Source organism: Gobio gobio (genome assembly GCF_949357685.1).
Source record: "Gobio gobio genome assembly, chromosome: 10".
NCBI classification, from domain to species: Eukaryota; Metazoa; Chordata; class Actinopteri; order Cypriniformes; family Gobionidae; genus Gobio; species Gobio gobio.
Window position 1 is genome coordinate 53,799,658 of NC_137116.1, and position 22,740 is coordinate 53,822,397.

At 38.8% G+C, this 22,740-nt stretch overlaps 2 protein-coding genes across 3 annotated transcripts in view; both read right to left on the bottom strand.

The window, feature by feature from the left end:
- Positions 1-4,001, bottom strand: part of fgd1 (FYVE, RhoGEF and PH domain containing 1) — a 108,810-nt gene extending 104,809 nt beyond the window's left edge. Inside the window, exon 1 of the mRNA XM_079828019.1 lies at positions 3,074-4,001. Coding sequence (XP_079684145.1) covers positions 3,074-3,221 — 148 coding nt within the window. The 5' untranslated portion in view covers positions 3,222-4,001. The remainder of the gene's footprint in view (positions 1-3,073) is intronic.
- Positions 4,002-5,934: 1,933 nt separating this feature from the next.
- On the bottom strand, positions 5,935-21,747 carry LOC307132107 (uncharacterized protein). Of its 2 annotated transcripts, none has more exons than XM_079826256.1 (6): positions 21,447-21,747; positions 17,007-17,103; positions 15,416-15,587; positions 15,190-15,327; positions 7,745-7,866; positions 5,935-6,152 (listed from the first exon to the last, which is right to left on the bottom strand). In XM_079826256.1, the coding sequence occupies exons 1-6, from the start codon at positions 21,620-21,622 to the stop codon at positions 6,087-6,089; spliced, it is 771 nt and encodes a 256-aa protein (XP_079682382.1). In that variant the 5' UTR covers positions 21,623-21,747; the 3' UTR covers positions 5,935-6,086. The 2 variants fall into 2 exon arrangements, with proteins under 2 accessions (XP_079682382.1, XP_079682381.1); XM_079826255.1 differs by having other exon boundaries at positions 5,935-6,155; positions 21,447-21,667.
- Between the last annotated feature and the right edge of the window lie 993 nt (positions 21,748-22,740).

Here is a 22,740-nt window from a genome sequence, read left to right on the forward strand (position 1 = left end):
CAGAGCACAATTGCTTCAGTGTTGTGCGGGGTAAATAAGACAAATGCTGATTTCTTTCCAGTAATCATTAAAACCAGCTTAATATAGTGTAAAGTTGGACCGCACAAGCGCCCACACACTGCCTAACACATTAGTCTTAAAGACATCCGGAGTCAAGAGCATTTCAACATCAAGCATTCCAAGTATTCCGGTTTACATCAACACAAATGCGTTACTATTTTCCCCTATAGATGAAGCTTTTATCCAAGCTATAATGTTAAAGCACAGTTTCTCTATGAATATTACTTATGTCTAATGTAAACATTGTCATGCCGGGCTGTCGTGTGATTGATTGAAGTGTCATTTATTGTTCTGAAGTGTTGGGTAGGGCTGCACAATATATTGAAATGATCGAAATATCACAAATGTACATATCGGCATGGGCGTCGGAACCATTGTATGTGGGTGGGACAAGACCCACCCACTTTTTACGATCAATGATATTGGACCCACTCACTTTTATTGTCTCTAACATTCAGCACATGTCTGTTTACCTACCCCTAACCGATAAACACTTATTATTAAACACGTTAGATGCTTTATTTCCACTTTTCTAATATTTTCTTCATTTTTTTATTGAAAATAAATGCATTTCCGATCTGATATGTCATGGGAAAAGAGAAGATTGAGCTCGGCGAAAGGCGGACTCGAACCGCGGATCGATTTGTGTCAAAACTAGATGCTGTGTGTCCTACCCCTACACTACAGCCACTCTCAATGTTAAGGCGATTTCCGTAATCTTGTCTTTCCGAACTATACATTTAGCAAGCAGCATATTTGTACTTAATGATTCCAGTAAAAAAATTCTGAGGACCCACCCACATTTTTTTTGCTTCCGACGCCCATGCATATCGGGATATGCATATCGCAACGGCACGATAGGCTATAATAGGCTACTTCAACATTGTTGAAGTTGTAGGTCAACGCATATAGCAGAGAATAGACTGGGCACACGACTGTTACTTATGTGACTTGCTTTACGTTAAAGCCCGTGCACTTGGGCGCAGAGATATCACGCAACACATGAAATCCCCAAACTTTGATTTCATGTGTTGCATGATATCTCTGCGCCCAAGCAGCAGTGCTTCGCCTGTGCTTCCCCATAATATAGTCCCACTCCCAAGTTAAAGGTCCTGTTCTTCGTGATCCCATTTTTCAAACTTTAGTTAGTGTGTAATGTTGCTGTTAGAGCATTTATAATACTTGTAAAATGATAAAGCTCAAAGTTCAATGCCAAGCGAGATATTTTATTTAACAGAAGTTCCCTTTCAAAGCCTACAGCGAACGGCTGGTTAGGACTACATCCTGGTATTTCCTGCTTTAATTACGTCAGTAGAGCAGTATGTCGACTAACCTCCGCCTACAACACTTCAGCTTGTGATTCTTATCTATTGGGGGTCATTTTTTAGGATTCTTTACCTAACTGAAGTCTCTGAGATCCTGACACCTGCACTTCTGGAGACTCCAGGTAGGTTCAGCTCTGGAAAATGGTGGCGCTGGAGACTAAAGGGTTCCTGATGGTTTCACCCTTAATTCTTCACCTTAATTCTTAATTCTTTTGCAGTTAACAGGCGTCTTTTCTCCGCCACATGTTTTTGTCAGATCCTGCTGACCCAACGAGCATTTCACTGTCCAATGGTCATGCCTTAACTGCAATGTCTAGTATTGCATTAGTATTGCATCCTTCTCATGGGCATTTAATACTTTTTGACTTTTCAGTCTGAGTTAAATCTCTTTTTTGGCTCAATTTATCTGTAAAAGAAAACATGCCTAATAATTCTGCACACCTGAATATAAGGTGATTTTCATTTCCAGCCTTCATGAACAATTATATATCACTTATACATTATTAAATACTAAATCAATAGTAGTTATTAGGATTACTGTGGTTTGGAATTGGTCAAATGTGCCTGGAAAAAAAATATGATCAGACAATCAACGTGCCTAATAATTCTGCACTCCCTGTATTGGCATTACATTCTTTGTTTGTTTACATTGATGTTAAAATTATATTTGCAGATTTGTGACATTTATTTTTGCTAAAACACTGCTGGTCACTTTGATTTTTAAAAAATATATAATTTAAATAGATTTTACAAGCAATATCGTATCACGTATAGCATTATTTAACAAGGATATCGCATTTTTCTTCAATATTGCACAGCCCTAGTGTTGGGATAACAATTGTAGTAAATAGTACAAATGTAACATCCCCTACATTTCCTACAGGTTCTGTCCTGGACTCAGTTAAGGATCTTCCTCAAGGACACAACAGGTCATAGTTTGTGTGGGGTTTGAACCTGCAAGCTTTTAGATTTTTATCTATGCATGGATCAATGATGTGAGGCTGGTTTTTGTTGTTTAAAATCCATCAAATCATCCAAAAATACACAAAAAGAGCAATTGAGCTATGCCACAAAAAAATCTATTTTTTATTTAATAGCTTAAAAGTAAATGATGTAACCATCTACAGATTAATATTAAAAGGCTGATATTCTTGAAAAACCTTTCAGAGGTATGGCATAATATTGCATCATTGAAATTTTCTTTGCATAATATTAACATTAAAAAAATAATAATTAAAATAAGTACTTGAAGCTAAATTAAAGTCAGTGTGGCACAACCAACACACAGGAAGCCATTTTGTTGTCATGTGACAAGAAAACCATCAAAACAGACATCATGACACAGTGTGTGTCATTAAAATACATGTTTACCTTTTAAATTTAAAGTCTTATTTATGATTCAAAGGATTTGAAAACGGTGCTTACATCGCTTGACGTCAATAAATCACCTTTTGGGGGTAGAAAATGGCATTAAACAACACAAATATTGACAACAACAATGCATTACTTTTCCAAGAGCATGGCAAGTTAAGATGGATCTCATCCTTATTTGACACATCTACATTTCAATGCATCAGTGTCACCTCAGTGGTGTAATGATGCTGCATGAGAACCCAAAAACACAGACACTGAAAGGGAATGAAATGGGCACCTGAGCATGTATAGTGTCATTTAAGACCCAGACTGACCTGTTCTGCGCAGGGCAGGCTGTGGACTGGGCAAGCCGCTGCTGATGTGGTAGGAGAAGCGCATGCTTTTGAACTGGTTGGAATAGGAGGATGAATTGTGCGGACTGGAGCTGATGAGATGCGCGCTCTTGGGTCGATTCAACTGCATCCCTGCCTGCAAACCACTCACGCAGGCATAGATGCGGGCTATTTCCAGGGAACGGGCACTATATTCCAGGTCCAAAAGCTTCAAAATAGTCCAGGTGCAACCCGACGGCGTCCTCCTCCTCCTCCTGCTGCTGTAAAGGGTGAATCAGGCGGATCGATCCCCCCTGATCAGCCGGTGGAGAGTGAACCCGATCCAAGTCGATTTGAGCAACAGAAACAGCCATCAACGATCATCTCAACCAGAACCACACACAAGTCCAAGCAAACGTGATAGAAAGATCTCCCAATGCGCAATGACCTTTGTGAAAAGCAATCATCCTCTTATGCCATTTGCAGCGTTATGTACACACAGACATTAAGAATCCATAACAGACGAGGTTAACGTTATTACATGATACCCACGTTAGTGACATTCGCGTTTTAAAACGAACTTTCCCGTTAAACAACTTCTCTCGGAAGGTAAAATGCGCCGCATATTGTCGTTACTATTCCAACGGTTTTCCCCTCCGTTTTCTCCCGGAATAACCGTATCCAAAAATATGCACACTCAGCTGCTTTAAACACAATTCGCACGCGCCGTTTGAGAACTCCTCCGAGCGCCGGCGTGATTACGCGGGAGTCGAACGCAAAACTAATGTTACAATGTCGCGACGTTCCATTGTTAGAATGTTGAGATGTTACAATTGCGCGCGTGTCGCTCTCCACCGGTTGCTCGTCCGTTCTTTTGTGGGACTCGACAACGCCAAAGTGTGTTAAACTGAAAACCTCCTCCTCCTCCTTCTCCTCCTCCAGGACATATGAAACCGAGCTTCAACCCCCTCCATCTCGCTTTCCTCTTTTCCCAAAGTCTGTTTCTCATTTTTTTTTTTCTCCCTCCCTCTCTCTCTCTCTCTTTTCCTAAGGGTTTGTGCTGGAAATCTGAGGCAGAGGAAAAAACTTTCAAAGGATTGTAATGCCTTCCTGAAACCCCTGTGTGTCCTAATCGGGAAGATCGTTTATATTTCATAAATTAAACATTTACACCCCATAAAAATGTGGATTTTGGAGGAGAGCTGAAGTGGTTGCAAACATGGACTCGTCCCATTTGACCTACATTGCACCAGTAGCTCAAGTTGAGGATGTTTCAGAGGGAGGAGGAAGAAGAAAAAAAAACTCTGATTCAACTTTTAGTCAGTTTTTGGGTGGATCTCATTGTGTGTCATTGGGTCAACAGCACTGCATTGTCATATAATCTTGTATGGCGCATGATTCATCATGTAAATCAATTTTGACTGCATTTAAGATCTTAATATTTCACGTCCAATCACATGTTTAACCCCCTTTTTGAGAATACACATGAAAATGCACCATCCAAACTTAAAGGGCTGGAATTCAAGAATGCTTTGGAATATAGACCTAAGTTTGGTCTGACACTCCGCAGATTATTGCTGAAGTAAAATAAATTCAAAATATGAAAGTATGAAAAAGTTATGGAAGTTTAAATTTACTGTAAAAAAAAAAACTTTAATAAATATTTTATATAAAATATATATTTTATAAAAATGTTTTAATCTAAAATTACTATAAAATCAAAACCATATGTCTAACCAAGTTGTGTTCCAAATTTGAAGTTGATATCACAAAAATTGAAGTTCCCATGAGATTTTATTTAGGCGTAATACCAAAAATAGCCACCGGGTGTCATTCAAGTTCCATTGATTGTTTTTTTGATGCATTTTCCTGTAAATTTCCGTCCAAATATCACTTCCATCACGAAACGGAACCTTGAGACTCAGACCTTTCCGACGATATGCGTTTTGTCAAGATTAGAAAAGATTTAGATTATAAAGTAGTTAAAATAAATGTTGTAATACGAAAAATGACACGCCCACTAGGGGGAGGAGCCTGCTAAAAGAATTTAAAGTACAATTTCCATGGTAACACAACGTCGAATTTCGAAACGGTTTTCACAGGATGAATTTTAAGTTCGTAAGCTTTTGAATGATACCCAATTTATGATAATTACTAAAATATATGATACGAAAAAAAGGCGATCAAAAAAAAAAAAAAAAGAGCGCCAGGTTTCCCGCCAGTGGGACGGTGACAGGTTAAATATGTATAAAAAAAAATATAAAAGCATTAATTTAATAACGAGAAGGTCATTTATCATGAAAATAATGTGCTAACCTAACAATAGATGCCATTTTTCAATATGCAGTTTAATATCGTTTTCAATTGTTGTGATCTCAGCCTAAAAAAAATAAGTCTCCCTGACAGGTTGTGTGATATTCCCCCGACTTCTTGCCTTTCTGTCAGCAGTGTGAACCTTCTGAGGGTGTTTTCCCATAAATGAACATGTTATGGCTGGAAAGAGCACCATCAAGCTCTGCAATGTTTATACAAGTTGAGCTGAGCCGGTAGATTCTGTCCAGCTGCAGGACTGGATCTCTTCACACGTCTCTCTAACATGCAATACATTTTTTGGGATGTTTATCATCAGGGCTTAAATCTTCGGAGGTATAATGATGTTCAGACTATTCCTGCATCTGTCATATAAGTACAGAAGTCAATCATTTTTTGACTTGGACCTGCCCACCACTAACTATTTGATTAGGAAGGTGGTTTGAGCCTTGCCGACAATTACACAGTTTGGCCATTAGATGTCAGTCTCGCTTAGAAAGTCAGATTAACAAAGTACCTGTCATACTTTCTGATACAGTGGTTAAACCGACAGCTTCTAAAAATGTATTTATTGGATGGGCAAAAACAAAACAAGAATAAAAGCAACATGAAACGTCCTTGATCTTTCCGACCTTTCCGAGGATGATCTGGCATCTCTACTAATCACAGTCTCAGATCTTTGGATGTCAATCAAACCTTTTCTGGATCAGTCCTTCACTCTGCTAACTTCTGATCCGCACAAAGATTTCCGACTTCTCAGGCTGTACCTCGGCTGCTGGGGAAAACAATGAAAATATATCAGAAAACAGACATTTGCAATCAAAATACAGCTGGACAACTGCAAAAAACGCTTTTCTTACTTTGTATTTTTGTCTAGTTTCCAGACCAAATATCTAAAAAAAATTACATTAAGAAGCATTTACTAGACAAGCAAAAGTTATTGTCTTGTTTGGGGGGAAATAACTCAAAATTAAGCGAGTTTTTGCTTAAAATGAGCAGAATAATCTGCCAATGGGGTACGCAAAATAATCTTGTTTTCTGTTTGAATTAAGATTATTTTGCTTACCCCATTGGCAGATTATTCTGCTTATTTTAAGCAAAAACTCGCTTAATTTAGAGTTATTTCCCCCCAAAACAAGACAAAAACTTTTGCTTGTCTAGTAAATGCTTCTTAAATGTAAGAATTTTTAGATATTTGGTCTGGAAACAAGACAAAAATACTAAGTAAATAGAGCAGTTTTAATGGGAGAAGTCTTCAGAAATTACTGAATAAAATAATATTTTTTTAAGTGACTAAAAATCTCCAATATTACAGTATTATTCATATGCTTTGAGTGAGGAACAAAGCGAGACTTAAAGGGTTAGCTCATCCAAAAGTGAAAAATATACCATGATTCACTCGCCCTCAAGTCATCCTAGGTGTGTATGACATTCTTCTTTCAGACAAACACAATCAGAGTTATATGAAAAAAATATCCTGGCTCTGCTGAGTGAAAACAGCCTGAGATTTTAAAGCCCAAAAAGCACATCTATCCATCATATAACTGCTCCACACGGCTCCAGGGGTTAATAAAGGCCTTCTGAAGCAAAGTGACGCGTTTGTGTAAGAAAAATATCCATATTTAAAACTATATAGACTAAAATAACTAGCTTCCGGCGGTCAGCGGTACACAAGTCGACTTGTGCTAAAAAAGTGACCCTTGAACCCTTGACGCATGCGTATTGATGAACGCAGAAGCACAGAGGATAGAGCAAAACAAAACACCGGTCATGAATTAGAGTCTAAAACAAGAATTTTTAAAGAGAAATGTCGGAGGATTTTGATATAAGAATCAAAGCTTGAGATGCTCCTGTACATCACTGGTCACTCTTTTAGTCGACTTGCGCACCGCTGACCGCCGGAAGCTAGTTATTTTAGTCTATTAAGTTTTAAATATGTATATTTTTCTTACACAAATGCACCACTTCGCTTCAGAAGGCCTTTATTAACCCCTGGAGCCGTGTGGAGCAGTTATATGATGGATAGATGCACTTTTATGGACTTCAAAAACGACACAACCATTCACTACCATTATAAAGCTTGGAAGAGCCAGGACATTTGTAATATAACTCTGATTGTGTTCATCTGAAAGAAGAATGTCATTCACCTAGGATGACTCGAAGGAGACTGAATCATTTTTGGGTGAACTATCCCTTTAAAGGGGTCATTATCAAATTCATTGTACTATGAAACACTCAAACTTCCTCCCAAATTATTGAAGTTATTTACTATTAAACTTCCTGGAATGAAACATTAGGGAGAGTAAATAATACCCCTGAAACATTAATACCAATGATGATGTGTATTGTTAGTTACAACAGTACCTCATTGTCCTCCACCAGCACACTGTAGACTGTGGCGGAAGACGTCCGCGAACGAGAGCCTGAAGTGCGCCGCTGACGTCTCTTCAAGGCTTCTGAGGTTCCCTGTGTCTCGAGATGTCTGGCTGATGACAAGACCAATTTGCATTGCAATTAGGATTCATTCCTATAATTCCCCTTTTAACAAGATGTGAAATAAGTCTCCCAGAGTGTGTATGTGAAGTTTTAGCATCAATACCCCCGCAGATCCTTTTTTTTGGCATGTTAAATTTGTCGCTTTTTGAGGGCGAGCAAAAACATGCTGTTTTTGTGTGTGTCCCTTTAAATGCAAATGAGCTGCTGCTCCCGGCCCCCTTTCAAGAAGAGGGCGGAGCTTCAAGAGCTCATGTTAGCAGCTCCGATCACGCATTGAAAATGTCTGAAACCGTTCAGCCTTTTGTGTTCAAACCCGAGTCAGACAATAATGGAGAGACTCACTAAGAAGTGACAACATGTAGAATAGACAGGACGTTTCTGAAGGGTTTGTTGAGGAATTCATATTAACTATCTTCAAGTCCTCAATTAGCATGTTCTGTTATGATAATCTATAAATCGCTCGTGTGGGAACTGTTGTAAAATGCCTTCAGAGCCAGAGAATATCTGCATGGAGATTTGGAGAACAGTTTATAGCAGGCGTCTACAAACTCGGCCCTGATTTGCTGCACGATTTTGAGAAAAAACCTAATTGCGTTTTTTCTGACAAATATTGCGATTGCGGTGCGATTTTTGCGTTCGATACTTTTAAGTGCATAAAACCTAAAATTATGAATAAAATATGTTGTTACTTTTACGACACAGAGGGTTAAATAAACTACATACATAGTGATTGAGGTAATGAGATTGTTTGATGCTTCGGGATTATTAAATACCTGAACCTAAATACCAAAGAATAAGACGACATAATGGAAATTAACTTAACCACTTGGTCATTTATTTTGTTTTTAAATTTAACAATCTTAAACACTGAAAAATAGAAAATGAATTCTTATTAGATTTAGATTTACAATTAGAAAAACAAAATAATTCTGTAGTCCACTGCCATTTACTGAACATGAAACTGTTATATTGCAGACATTTTAAAATAAATGACAATAACAATTAAAAACAACACCTTCTCCAGCCTTCTGCAAGATAAGAAAGTGCAAAATCAGAAATTGTGTCAGAGTGCTACATTAAAGGTTTTTTACTATAAAACACCAACGTATTTTGTTAAATTGTTGGTGCATTGGTGCATTGCATCATACAACCTTGTTTCCATTGCCATTTCTAATTGGCCAGCATGCCAGGAACGCGAGATTCGACCATTTTGATTGGCTAATAGGTTTGTCACTCAAATGTCAGAGGCGGGGGAAAAAACCTCAGACTCCTGAGGTTAGGTTATTGCGGGAGTTAAAACCTCAATTTCGATGCGATAAAGGTTAATCGTGCAGCCCTAGCCCTGAACATATGTAATAACCGTAATTAAACTAAACTATACTATACTAATATAGTATAGTATATAGGGGTGTAACGGTACACAAAACTGACGGTTCGGTACGTACCTCGGTTTTGAAGTCACGGTTCGGTACGAGTTCGGTACAGCAGATTTACAAAATTGCTTTTTATTTATTTTTTATATTTAACAGTGGTTTACTGGAGAAAAAAGTGTCCTTGAATGAATTAAATTATATCTAAAAGTTTATTTAAGATATTTCTGTAAATTATATAGGGAGCCCTTACTTGTACATTAATATTAAAGGTTCACAACAGAGCCCAAACTATTAGCCTAAATTCAGTTGCTATTTATTTTTAGGTATAATAATCAACACTCAAATAACACATTGTGTGCAAATATGTAAACTTCACATAAGGCAGTTTTTGCATTAACTTCTAAATCTAATTATAAAATAGTTTTTTTCTCCAAATCGTTGTTGAAATATAATAATTTATATACAGTGTCTGTCATTTTCATGACAGGTTTATTTAACATGCACGAAATAATCAAGACATCACTAACAGGTTAAGTAGAATATAATGAATATAACGGCTAATATAGAGCATATATTTAGTGAAGAGTTGATTTCTCTAGTGAATAAAATTCTGTGGACACTGAATGACTGCCTGAGGTAAATGTGATGCTAACGTTACATGACATTGTTTAGTTCACAAGCAGTTATATTGACATCTTTCCGCAGTTGAAACACTGATTTAGCGATTACACCACATAAATACATGACAGTAAATTGTAATGTATCCTCAGCATACCTTCAGATCGTCATTCATGTTTATTCTTGAATCTTTAGTAACAGATGATCGATCGCCTTCACAGATGATCGCGTTCACGCGCGTGCGCGTCGCGAGGCCGCTTGAACTGTGATCATTGACCAGTCACGCCACATAGAGCGTCAAAACGGCAATTATCGTTTGAATTTCGTGATAAAATGGACTGAATACTTAATATGTTCGTGTGGGAACTCGGATTGAAGTGTGTTCCGCGCTTACAACAAGCCGACAGTGAACTGTTAAAGATTACATTCATAACCGTTCGACGCGTGCACCGTTCACAAATGATCGCGGTCACGCGCACGCGCCGTGCGGCCACTTGAACAGTGTTTAGTGATGATCAGTCACGCACATTAAAGAGCATCAAAACGTCATTTATAGTTTGAATTTCATGATAATATGGACTGCATACTTAATATGTTCGTGTGGGAACGCGGATTGAAGTGTGTTCCGCGCTTACAACAAGCCGACTGTTTTCTGTTAAACATTACATTCATAACTGTTCGGTACAGGCGTGCACCGTACCGGAAGCCCTGTACCGAAACGGTTCAATACGAATACGTGTACCGTTACACCCCTAATAGTTTAATTTAGTTTAATTACGGTTATAACTTTTGTCATCTTGCTTTTATGACGTGCTATTGCACTTGTGTTACGTCCTGTTTTGCAATTAATGTGAAAAGACGGATGCAACAGCTTGAGCAGACTAAATGTGCTCTACTACACAGTCCTTCCAGAAAAATGCGTCTTTTTTTGTGATTGTTGCGGGCAAAAATCCTTGATTATGCGGCACGTTTTCTTAAAAAATGCGATGAAAAATGCGGGATATTTATGCAATTTTATGCGATAAAATTGCGGGAACTTGCAAAAACTGCGGTTTGATGAGAAAGAGAAAAAAAGCACTACATCACAGAAAGTGCTGGAATATTTAAGTTCTCATCTTGTTTTATTGAAGACCTTAATAATAGCTCAAATTTACAAAACATTTAGTCAATCAAGTTCTGTAGCTTTACAAAAGGAATATGCTACAACTTCTGAAAAAATTAATAAATAACTTCCTGTTTTACAGATGTCGCTATACAAAACAGACATTTGAGTGCTTCCAATGCACAAAGTGCAATCTCTTAAAGGGTTAGTTCACCTAAAAATGAAAATTCTGTCATTAATGACTTCCCTTTATGTTGTTGGACACAAATTAAGATATTTTAGTTGAATTCCGATGGCTCAGAAAGGCCTCCATTGGCACAATGTACACTCTCAAGACCCATAAAAGGTAGCCTACTAAAGACGTCGTTACAAAGTCCATCTCACTACAGTGGTTCTACAATAACTTTATGAAGCGACGATAATAGTTATTGTGTGCAAAAAAAACTAAATAACGACTTATATAGTGATGACTGATTTCAAAACACAGCATCATGATGCTATGAATCATCGAGTCGATTCATGATTCGGATCGCGTGTCAAACTGCTGAAATACGTGACTTTGGCGATCCAACCCGCTGAATCGACTCATTGATTCATAACGCTTCAAACCGCTGAATTCACTCATTGATTCATAACGCTTCAAACCGCTGAATCGACTCTTTGATTCATAACGCTTCAAACTGCTGAATCGACTCATTGATTCATAACGCTTCAAAGCTTCATGATGCTGTGTTTTGAAATCAGTCAGCACACAGGGAAACTGCTTTGCTCTTTTGCTGTTATTTTTGTTGGCCAATGGGAGTTTGTGCTTCATCATGGTTTCACCGGTATCTATGGTTTCTCCACGGGGTTTGAAGCTTTTCGATGACGTTCGCGTCAGGTAATCACGTCACTTCAAAACGTTCCCATGGCAATAGGCGGAAATGGCGGCTCTTGTGTGAAGTAAACTAAAATTTTTCAACTTTCTGCTAATATATATGACTTTTTTTGCAACGAAAATGCGGGGATTATGAAATCATGATAGCTACGCATATTTTGCACGGGGAAATAGGCAATTCATGCGACGAAAGTGCGGCGTATTTGAAAAAATGCGGCCCCCGCATGAATATGCGGACTTTGGCTGATTATGCGTTAAATCACGCGATCGCATAATCGCGTTTTTCTGGAGGGACTGACTACAACAACTTGACTTCCTAACATGCCATGGCGGGGGCGGGGTTTATGTACATTTTAGGGTTAGTGATGTCACCAACCCAGGCATAAGCTTTTTGTAGTCCCTGCCAGCGGTTTGTTGCAGTCCTTAAAAAGCAATTTTTAGTGAACATCTCCCTTTGTTCTCTAAACATACAGTAAATGTCTAGGGAGAAACACAAATAGTTGTATTTAGGGTTGGGTACCGAACTCTGTACTTTTAAGGACACAGACCGAATTACGTCAGTACTATCGAGTACCGATTCACATTAAATCAATCGGTACCAAATTTAGGTACCTGAGAACACATCTGGTGATATAGACTAGTGTCTGTGAAAAGCAAAAAGACTATTTAAATACAAATCCTGCATGTCCTGCATGTTTCTGTGTCCTGCGCAGTTTAAATTACCACACACACACACACACACACACACACACACACACACACAGAATCGCGTGTGACGGTTGCGTGTTCCCATCTCATACGAGGATATGAATGCATGTCCGTCATCTCCAGAGCCGTTCTGAGTCACTTCATCAGCATTTTACAGAGAAAAACGACCATCATGTCACAAACACACAGAAACTCAAGACCTTCACGGCAACCCGTCAAAATAAAAGTTCGGTTTAACTTGACAAATATATTGCTGTTGTACAGTAGAATTTAGATACGTCTCAGTATAATAATAATACTAATATAATAATAATAATAATAATAATAATAATAATAATAATAATAATAATAATAATAATAATAATAATAAATTATCAAAAATAATTTTTTTAAAGTTTTACTTTTAACAGTATAAAGCTCAGTTGTTTGACAAAAAAAGTTTGTTTAATTAAGTTTTATGGCTTCGTTTGATTACCAGAAAATACACGACAGAATTTGTGGGAAATCTTTTCATAGAAATGGAATAAAAAATAAAAAGTAATATGGTTGTTTTTATGAATTCAATTAATTAAGTAGCTATAGCCTACAATTTACTGGTAAATATTACAGAAATCAAACATCACAGACAATGGCAGACTGAGACCAAGGCAGCTCTGGCATAATGTCAATAACACTTTTATAAATTACTTTCTTTATAGTTATTGATGTATCCCTAAAGTACAGAAAAAAGGTACCATTGGATACCCAACCGAACCCTAGTCGTATTAGCAAAAGTTGGAAAACACCACTTCCGACAGATCTGCATTACTTTTTCATTCATTTTGCAAAAAAGTAGCTCGAATGGCTCTGCTCCCAACCACTGGAATATGGGAAAAAGTGTTTTTCTTCTTCAGTATTTGTCTTGATTTCCACTGCAACCGTCTAACGATTCTAAAATCAAGATACATTTATTTGATATGCAAAATGACCAAATATAAAAGTTTGCTTTCTGTGAAATTAATCAAAACAAGACCAAGAACCAGAACAAACATCTGCCAAAGGGCTCAGAAAAATCCACTTCATTCAAAGGGATGTTTTCATAACTCACTGACAGATATTTGCTCTTGTTTTAAGCATAAACTCACTTGATTTTGTTTGCCAAGACAAATCATTTGACATTTGCAATAAATGTACCTTGATTTAAAGACGTTTAGATACTTGTATTGGAATCAGGAGAAAAAATACTGAGTAAGCAAAGCATGAAACATTTAATCCCATGAATTTATGCATTTGTGTAAAGACTTTTTAAGACCCTATTTAACCCTCTGGGGCTCTTCGGTCATTTCTGACCCGATTTTTTTTAAATAAAATTTTTTAAAAATCGTAGCTTAATCGGAATGGTCCGAAACTTGGTGACTTTATTGGTACTTGGTATATGAACACCCAAACAAGGGGACAGGATTTGAAAAGTCTAAGTGGTCGTACAAAAAATAGTCACACTCAGGACCTTCGGGTCAAAAATGACCCCCATAGGAAATGAATGGGAAATTGGCAAAAATATGAAAATACAGAGTTTTTTTGTGCATTCAATCTACAAATCAGCCAGGATGCAGAAAAAAAGGACTCAACAGTGAAGGGGTGAATCTCTAAAACATCAAGAGTGCAAAACAGACAAAAAAAACTCACACACACACACAAAAACACAATAAGCTTTTGGAATGGCACACGTTAATTTGTGTGTGCGTGTGTTTTTGTGTGTATAAGTGTGTGTGTGTGTGCGTGTGTGAGTTTTTTTGTCTGTTTTGCACTCTTGATGTTTTAGAGATTCACCCCTTCACTGTTGTCCTTTTTTTCTGCATCCTGGCTGATTTGTAGATTGTATGCACAAAAAAACTAATTTCCCATTCATTTCCTATGGGGGTCATTTTTGACCCGAAGGTCCTGAGTGTGACTTTTTTTTTTTTACGACTTTTCAAATCATGTCCCCAAATTTTTTGGGTGTTCATATACCAAGTACCAGTAAAGTTGTCAGGTTTCGGACCATTCCGATGAAGCTACGATTTTTAAAAAAAAATTATAAAACCACTATAGTGGAAAAAATGTGCTATTGAATATATAAAAATGCTATAAAAATGCTCAATGTGTCCACCGGATGGCACCGATCTCATTAAAAAAATTGCTTTCATGAGGCCTAGGCTTGACTCTAAAATGAAATACAGCTTTAATAAAAAAAAAAAAAAAAAAAAAAAAATAATATATATATATATATTTATACATTTTTTATTATATTCAATGGGGAAAAAATGGGTCATAATTATTGCATAAATATTAATTATAAATCATAAAATTATCTCAAAACACCAAAAAATAAAATAAAAAATATTATTGAACAAAAATATAATTTCATTGATTTTACTCAAATCTTTTTTTATCTTAATCCCGCCCTCCGGGTCATTTTTGACCCGAAGGTCCTGAGTGTGACCCATAAATAAAGAACCCCAGAGGGTTAAGGTTAGTTCAACAATTTAGAGCGATAACTGAAATATTTCCAAGTAAACCAAATGAGATAATGCTGAACTGCCTCTCTTTCATGTGAAGCATGCAGATCTTCTCCTGCTCAGATTGCAATGTCAACGCTTTGGGAAGCAGTGCTTACTGTCATGAGACGCAGAGAATGTCGACAAGACGCTGGAGGGATGCAGAATCACTAAACTGTCATCCCTCTCTTCCCACTTGCTCTCCCAGTGTTTTCGTCTGGACTTCTTCCATTCATCCACAGACGCCGAGAGACATTCTAGAAAGTGTCACATGATTGAAAGATCAAGAACAAGTTTTGGAACTAAAGGCTTTAAATGTCAAGGTACCTGCTCTCTTGGAGATACCTGCTTTCTGCAAGGCCTGCTGAAGATCAGAGCGGGTCTCTTTGAGCTCCTTCAGAATTTCGAGACTCTCTCGGCTGATATCCCGGTAGCGCAGAGAAAAGTACAGCAGAACAAGGCAGCCCACAAGAACCATGGTTTTTCTTAGAAGCCCAACTAAAAATGTGATTTTCTCCTATGCACACACACAAAAAAATCCCCAATAAAACCATGATTGACAGTATGCAGTATTTAAATTTAAATTCCTCACATTATAAACCTAGACAACTTTATTTTTTTAATTTATTTAACATATTCAGGCGCCAGAGAGGGTAAAAGAAAAATAACCCACCACAGTTATGAAATAAAGGGGGGGGGGGCTATCTTTTTTGTTGTTTAAAGGAACACGACGACTTGTTGGGACTTTATCTTATTCACTGTATTCCTCAGAGTTATACAAGTCCATAGACACCATTCTCATCTCTGTGCCATAACTCTGTCTGACACACCCACCGCTAGCCTAGCTTAGCACAAAGACTGGAGGTAAATGGCTCCAGCTAGCCTACTACTCAGTAAGAGACAAAATAACGCCAATATTTTCATATTTACATGTTGTGACGTGTATAGTTACATCGTGTACTATAAGGCAGACGGAAAATAAAAAGTTGTGATTGTGCTGTGTAATATCATTGCGCCGCTGCACTCATGAGACCGCACAAAAGTTCCTTGATTATTACGGAGGAATGAAAGTATAGTTCCTAGCCTTATCGGTCTAGAAAAATCACAACTTGGTCTTAGTACACGATAAATATACACATCACAACATGTAAATAGGAAAATGTTGGCGTTATTTTGTCTCTTATTGAGCAGTAGGCTAGCTGGAGCCATTTACCTCCAGTCTTTGTGCTAAGCTAGGCTAGCGGTGGGTGCTTCACTGCTTATTACACACACAGGGACGCACAGCAACACACAAACATACCAAATATAAAAAATAAAAGAATTACAATGTAAAAGATTATTATTGTGTAAATAATACATGTCATAATGGATAGTCAAAGCTTGTATCAGAATTACCTATTTGCAGTAATGACGAATTAAATTCTACTAATTCTACTTATTTAACGAATTGTGGCAATACACGTATTTAAGCTGGCTCGTCGGGTTGAGTGTGTCTATATTCCGCCATGTAAATAGTGAATCCGCCATGGTGTGAGCGCAACTGGCTTTTAAAGGGAATGGGAGATGAGACTCTGATTGGTTTATTGCACGTTATCCCCAAAACACACCCATGACTCATTAAGAGACGAGGTACAACCCTTTTAGACCATGTGCCTGGCACGCCGACCATTTTTCCCGTCATTAAACTAGCAAAAGTGGACTCGGACACACCCTAAGTGCACTTGAGCACGCGCTTAGATCATTCAAATAGGGCCCTTAATGTTCAAGAGCAAGAAAGACAAACTTCAGCCTCTTTGTCACACTCACAGCACAAAAAAAGAAGAAAAATATAAAGTTGATCAAAACAAACCACCGTAAATTAGGCATGTAAACTAGATAACACAATGTACATTACTGGACCAATTCTAGCACGTTCATTATTATGCATTAGTCTTACCATCTGTTGAAAACCATGGTCTTCATTTTCCAAAATCGTCTTACAGATCATCCGTTCAAGGTATATATTCAAAGCCACGAGCCCAAAGAGGAAAAATCTAAAATGAAACATGCATCAATGTCAATGTCTGAGTATTTTTTATTAAAAAGGGTCGATTTTAAGGTCATTGTACTGAGAAACACTCAAACTTCAAAACATCCTCCCAGTCCAAAGAGATGAATTATTGAAAATAAGCTTCTTAAATGGCTTTTTCCAAACTTGCACTAAGATTCTGTGCCCAGTTGTTCAAAAGTAATCCGATCGGACTTCAGGTATCAGTTGGATCAAATCTTGAAAATGGGTTGTTCAAAAGAAGAAGAAAAAAAGGACACTAAAATTGATTAGATCACAAAATCTAGGCTTGGTTTCACAGACAGGGCTTAGATTGAGCCAGGAGTAGGTCTTAGGTAAATTAGGATATTTAAGTGACTTTAAATGTGCCTTGGAAAAAAAGATTACTGGTGTGTTTATTTAAAGATATGTCAGTGCACGTTGCTTTCAGTTCAACAGCTCAAACATGCAGTTTAGTCTGGGTCTAGACTTAAGCATTGTCTGTGAAACCAGTCTTGATCTGGATCATATCATCAGTTTTTCGTTCAAAACATGTTAGCAGGATTAGGATACCTTTGATCAAAAACAACAGGATTATCCTGATCCCAGCAGAAGAGTGGATTTCAGCAACAACAACAACAACAACAACAACAAGCAATGTATACACACAGTTATATTTTTATTTTACTCTTGATTAGTTTAACTGTTAAAGTAATACATTAGAAGTAGACATTAGGCTACCTATTAAGCCTTTCAGTAAAGTAAAAAGAATTTGGCGCCATGAAATAATCCCCCAAACAGCTGTCAATACAAAACGAAATCAATATATTTCATTTGATGTTTTTCACTGTATATAAACAACATTGGTAGCCTGGATGCCAGCCGAATTTAGCCCCGCCCACAAAATGTTTTGCTCGGGCAATTCGGTCTGGACTCGCTCCATAGAGGAGTAATTATGCCCGAACAGAAACTGTTCGGACCAATGAAATTGTCAGGGCGGGCTTTAGACGATGATGGACAGATGATCAACAGTAACGTAATCATCCACGTCATCGAAGGCTCTTGGGTTGAATTTGCTCTTATCCTAAACGGAGAACTTGTTCGTATATGCGTTCACCTTCACTATTTCTCTCAGAAACGATGATCGTGTTGGCAAGTACTCTGTGTATCCCTAAATTATTTTATTACTGGCAAAGAATCGTTTACACTCATCTTTTTCTTGTAACGTTACTTAATCCAGCGTGCGTGCAGACAGGGTTTCCAAGTGTTTTTGCAATGTCGCGCACAATTGCTACTCAAAACTATAGCCCAAAACTATAACTTTCCGGGGGGTTCTCCGGAAAAAAATGGCGTTTGGTTGGCAAAATATGTTATTTTGGCAAGGTTGCCTGCTAAAATTCGCATTCCTGGGTTTATATAATCACATAATTGGGGTCGCTTCAACCCGCGGACATGGAGAAAAACACGGACTTGGTAACACAGGTCAGTTGAGTTCTGTTGACATTTGACAACTAACGTTACGCGTCGCTCCGTTGCTCTGATTGGTTGTGGGTCTATCCAATTGAGGTCTTTCCTGGCTCGGTTGAAACACGCCCCATAATCAAAGCTCAATGGAGCGGTACCAGACTCAAATTCTGACTAGAATTGAGTATGGCCACGCCAGGCTACAACATTGGCACACCATCAGAGATGAACCAGTCAAAACTAGTTTCTAACAATTGCATCCCTTATTGCATGTATATTTGTTTGTTTTTGTAGTGGGTCACATGAGGGGCTAAAGAGACCCTAATGGGATATGAGATGGGAGGAAACATGTATTTTAATGCTTTTCCATTCTCTGAAGAAACTTTGTGTTCACTCTCAAATCTTTGGAGTTCTTTGTGAATTTCTCTCCCATTTCATTTTCCCCCATCGCCACCATGTCCCTTTAGTGCCTCCGTAAGGGTTTGACTGTTTAAAGGAAATGGAAAATGGAAGGGATGTTTGTTTGTTTGTTTGTTTGTGTTGTTTTCCATCTCTTCAAATAAAAACCCCCACACTGACTCTACCTGATGGGCTTCACATGGCTAGCATACATTGGATCAGGTGATCCAATCCTATTTTGCTCTGAAAATTATTCTAATCCAGATTAATCTTTTTGAACAACTGAGCCCTGATGTCAGACAGATGCATACATTTATGTTTTTGGGCTCTACTAGAATGAGTTTTCATACTTGAATCGTCCAATAACACATTATTTTTCACATTATTCTCCATTGCTACATCTCCTCTCTTCCCCGTCTGTCAGTAACTCTGTTTAGTTCCTGTCCTGTTCCTTTAAAAAAAACAATATTGATCTACACCAATCAGGCATAACATTATGACCTAATATGATTATGGTTAAGAGAATAACACTGATTATCTCTTCATCACGGCACCTGTTAGTGGGTGGGATATATTAAGACAGCAAAAAAATGGCAAGAGTAAGGATTTGAGATTTGACAAGGGCCAGATTATGATGGCTAGACGAACTGCAGCTCTTGTGTGGTGTTCCCGCTCTGCAGTGGTCAGTCTCTATCAAAAGTGCTCAAGGAAGGACCAGTGGAGAACCGGCCACAGGGTCATGAAGGACCAGTGGAGAACCGGCCACAGGGTCATGAAGGACCAGTGGAGAACCGGCCACAGGGTCATGGAGGACCAGTGGAGAACCGGCCACAGGGTCATGAAGGACCAGTGGAGAACCGGCCACAGGGTCATGAAGGACCAGTGGAGAACCGGCCACAGGGTCATGAAGGACCAGTGGAGAACCGGCCACAGGGTCATGGAGGACCAGTGGAGAACCGGCCACAGGGTCATGAAGGACCAGTGGAGAACCGGCCACAGGGTCATGGAGGACCAGTGGAGAACCGGCCACAGGCTCATGAAGGACCAGTGGAGAACCGGCCACAGGGTCATGAAGGACCAGTGGAGAACCGGCCACAGGGTCATGGAGGAACAGTGGAGAACCGGCCACAGGGTCATGAAGGACCAGTGGAGAACCGGCCACAGGGTCATGAAGGAACAGTGGAGAACCGGCCACAGGGTCATGGAGGACCAGTGGAGAACCGGCCACAGGGTCATGGAGGACCAGTGGAGAACCGGCCACAGGGTCATGGAGGACCAGTGGAGAACCGGCCACAGGGTCATGGAGGACCAGTGGAGAACCGGCCACAGGGTCATGGAGGACCAGTGGAGAACCGGCCACAGGGTCATGGAGGACCAGTGGAGAACCGGCCACAGGGTCATGGAGGACCAGTGGAGAACCGGCCACAGGGTCATGGAGGACCAGTGGAGAACCGGCCACAGGGTCATGGAGGACCAGTGGAGAACCGGCCACAGGGTCATGGAGGACCAGTGGAGAACCGGCCACAGGGTCATGAAGGACCAGTGGAGAACCGGCCACAGGGTCATGAAGGACCAGTGGAGAACCGGCCACAGGGTCATGGAGGACCAGTAGAGAACCGGCCACAGGGTCATGGAGGACCAGTAGAGAACCGGCCACAGGGTCATGGAGGACCAGTGGAGAACCGGCCACAGGGTCATGGAGGACCAGTGGAGAACCGGCCACAGGGTCATGGAGGACCAGTGGAGAACCGGCCACAGGGTCATGAAGGACCAGTGGAGAACCGGCCACAGGGTCATGGAGGACCAGTAGAGAACCGGCCACAGGGTCATGAAGGACCAGTAGAGAACCGGCCACAGGGTCATGGAGGACCAGTGGAGAACCGGCCACAGGGTCATGGAGGACCAGTGGAGAACCGGCCACAGGGTCATGAAGGACCAGTGGAGAACCGGCCACAGGGTCATGGAGGACCAGTGGAGAACCGGCCACAGGGTCATGGAGGACCAGTGGAGAACCGGCCACAGGGTCATGGAGGACCAGTGGAGAACCAGCCACCGGTTAGTTAATATAAATCCAGCTGTTCATGGTTTGTTCATGTTAGTTCACAGTGCATTAACTAATGTTAACAAGATTTTAATAATGCATTAGTAAATGTTGAAATTAACATTAACAAAGATTAATAAACGCTTTATAAGTGCAGTTCATTATTAGTTAATGTTAACTAATGACCATTATTCTAAAGTGTTACCGAACAACAGCAAAAAATTACTATTTCATTATTTAGAAATGGGTCTGAAAAGTCATGAAGAGCTCATTTATATTTTAGCAAAACGGGGAAAAAATTAAATAACACTAAAAAAATGTATATGACCCGTTTTGACCATTTCTACAGTCTCAGAATAGTTTTCTTTAATGCCATGTCAGCATCTGTGTCTATTTCCACAGCATTATCTCCACAAGCACTCACTGACTGACTGGTTTACACTGACCTGGCTCCAGCCGTCCGTCGCACTGAGGTCAGGAGGAAAGATGCGCCAACGCCCAGAGCGTTGTAGAAGAGGGAACTGAAGGTGTGTGTCTCAGACATGATGAAGCTCTGGAGGAAAGCCACACGGTTGAAGATTTCCGCAAATGCCACCTGCTGCTCCTGCGCAGAATGCCTCATCTCCGCAAATACATCTCTCAGTCCTGAAACATTCAAGCATTTCAGCTCCGTTTGAATTATAGCACACACACACACACACACACACACACACACACACACACACACACACACACACACACACACACACACACACACACACACACACACACACACACACACACACACACGAGATAAAAGACCAGACATTTTGAGGTCAAGTACATACTTCAGTTTTATTTGCATTGATTGCCTCATCTCTACAACATGCTCAAAATAGGCTGTCATGTTAAGTGGTTAAAAGCGAATTAATTGCAGAAACTTGCAAGAACTATGTATTAAAATAATGATTTCCCGAACATCACCACGTTTGCAAATTCTATATTGATTTTTATAGAACAGTTTAAGAAGTTAATTTTAGGTGACTTTTATTTTAGACTGTTTTCACTACTGAAAATAATCGAGCCGTTCCACCGAATGGGTGGAACAGGACATTTTTTGTATGAATTTATTAGGGCTGTCAAAAGATTCATCGCGATTAATCGCATCCAAAATAAAAGTTTGTGTTTACATAATATATGTGTGTGTACTCTGTTAATTATTATTTATATATAAATACACACACAAGCATGTATATATTTAAGAAAAAAATATTATTTTTATATATAAAACATTTATATTTATATACATTATAGATTATATAAATGTATATACATGCAAATATTTCTTAAATATATACATGAATGTGTGTGTATTTAAATATAAATAATAATTAACAGAGTACACACACATATATTATGTAAACACAAACTTTTATTTTGGATGCGATTAATCGCGATTAATCTTTTGATAGCCCTAATGAATTTGCATGGAAATTAACTCTAAAATACATTTTATAATTAAGCAAAGTGTCCTGAACATTAATCTAACTGCAAATGTAAAATATAAAATTTAAAACATTATTAACTACTGAGAACACACACAAAAAAATGTATTTGTTACATGTCCCCGGTATCTAAATCTAAACTTTATCATGAAATATAATCATTAAAATCGTTCGGAAATCATACTTTTTTTGCATTGTTGTGTAACTCCATATACCATCTATGCTTAAAAAAAAAAAAATTTCATAAAAAATCCTT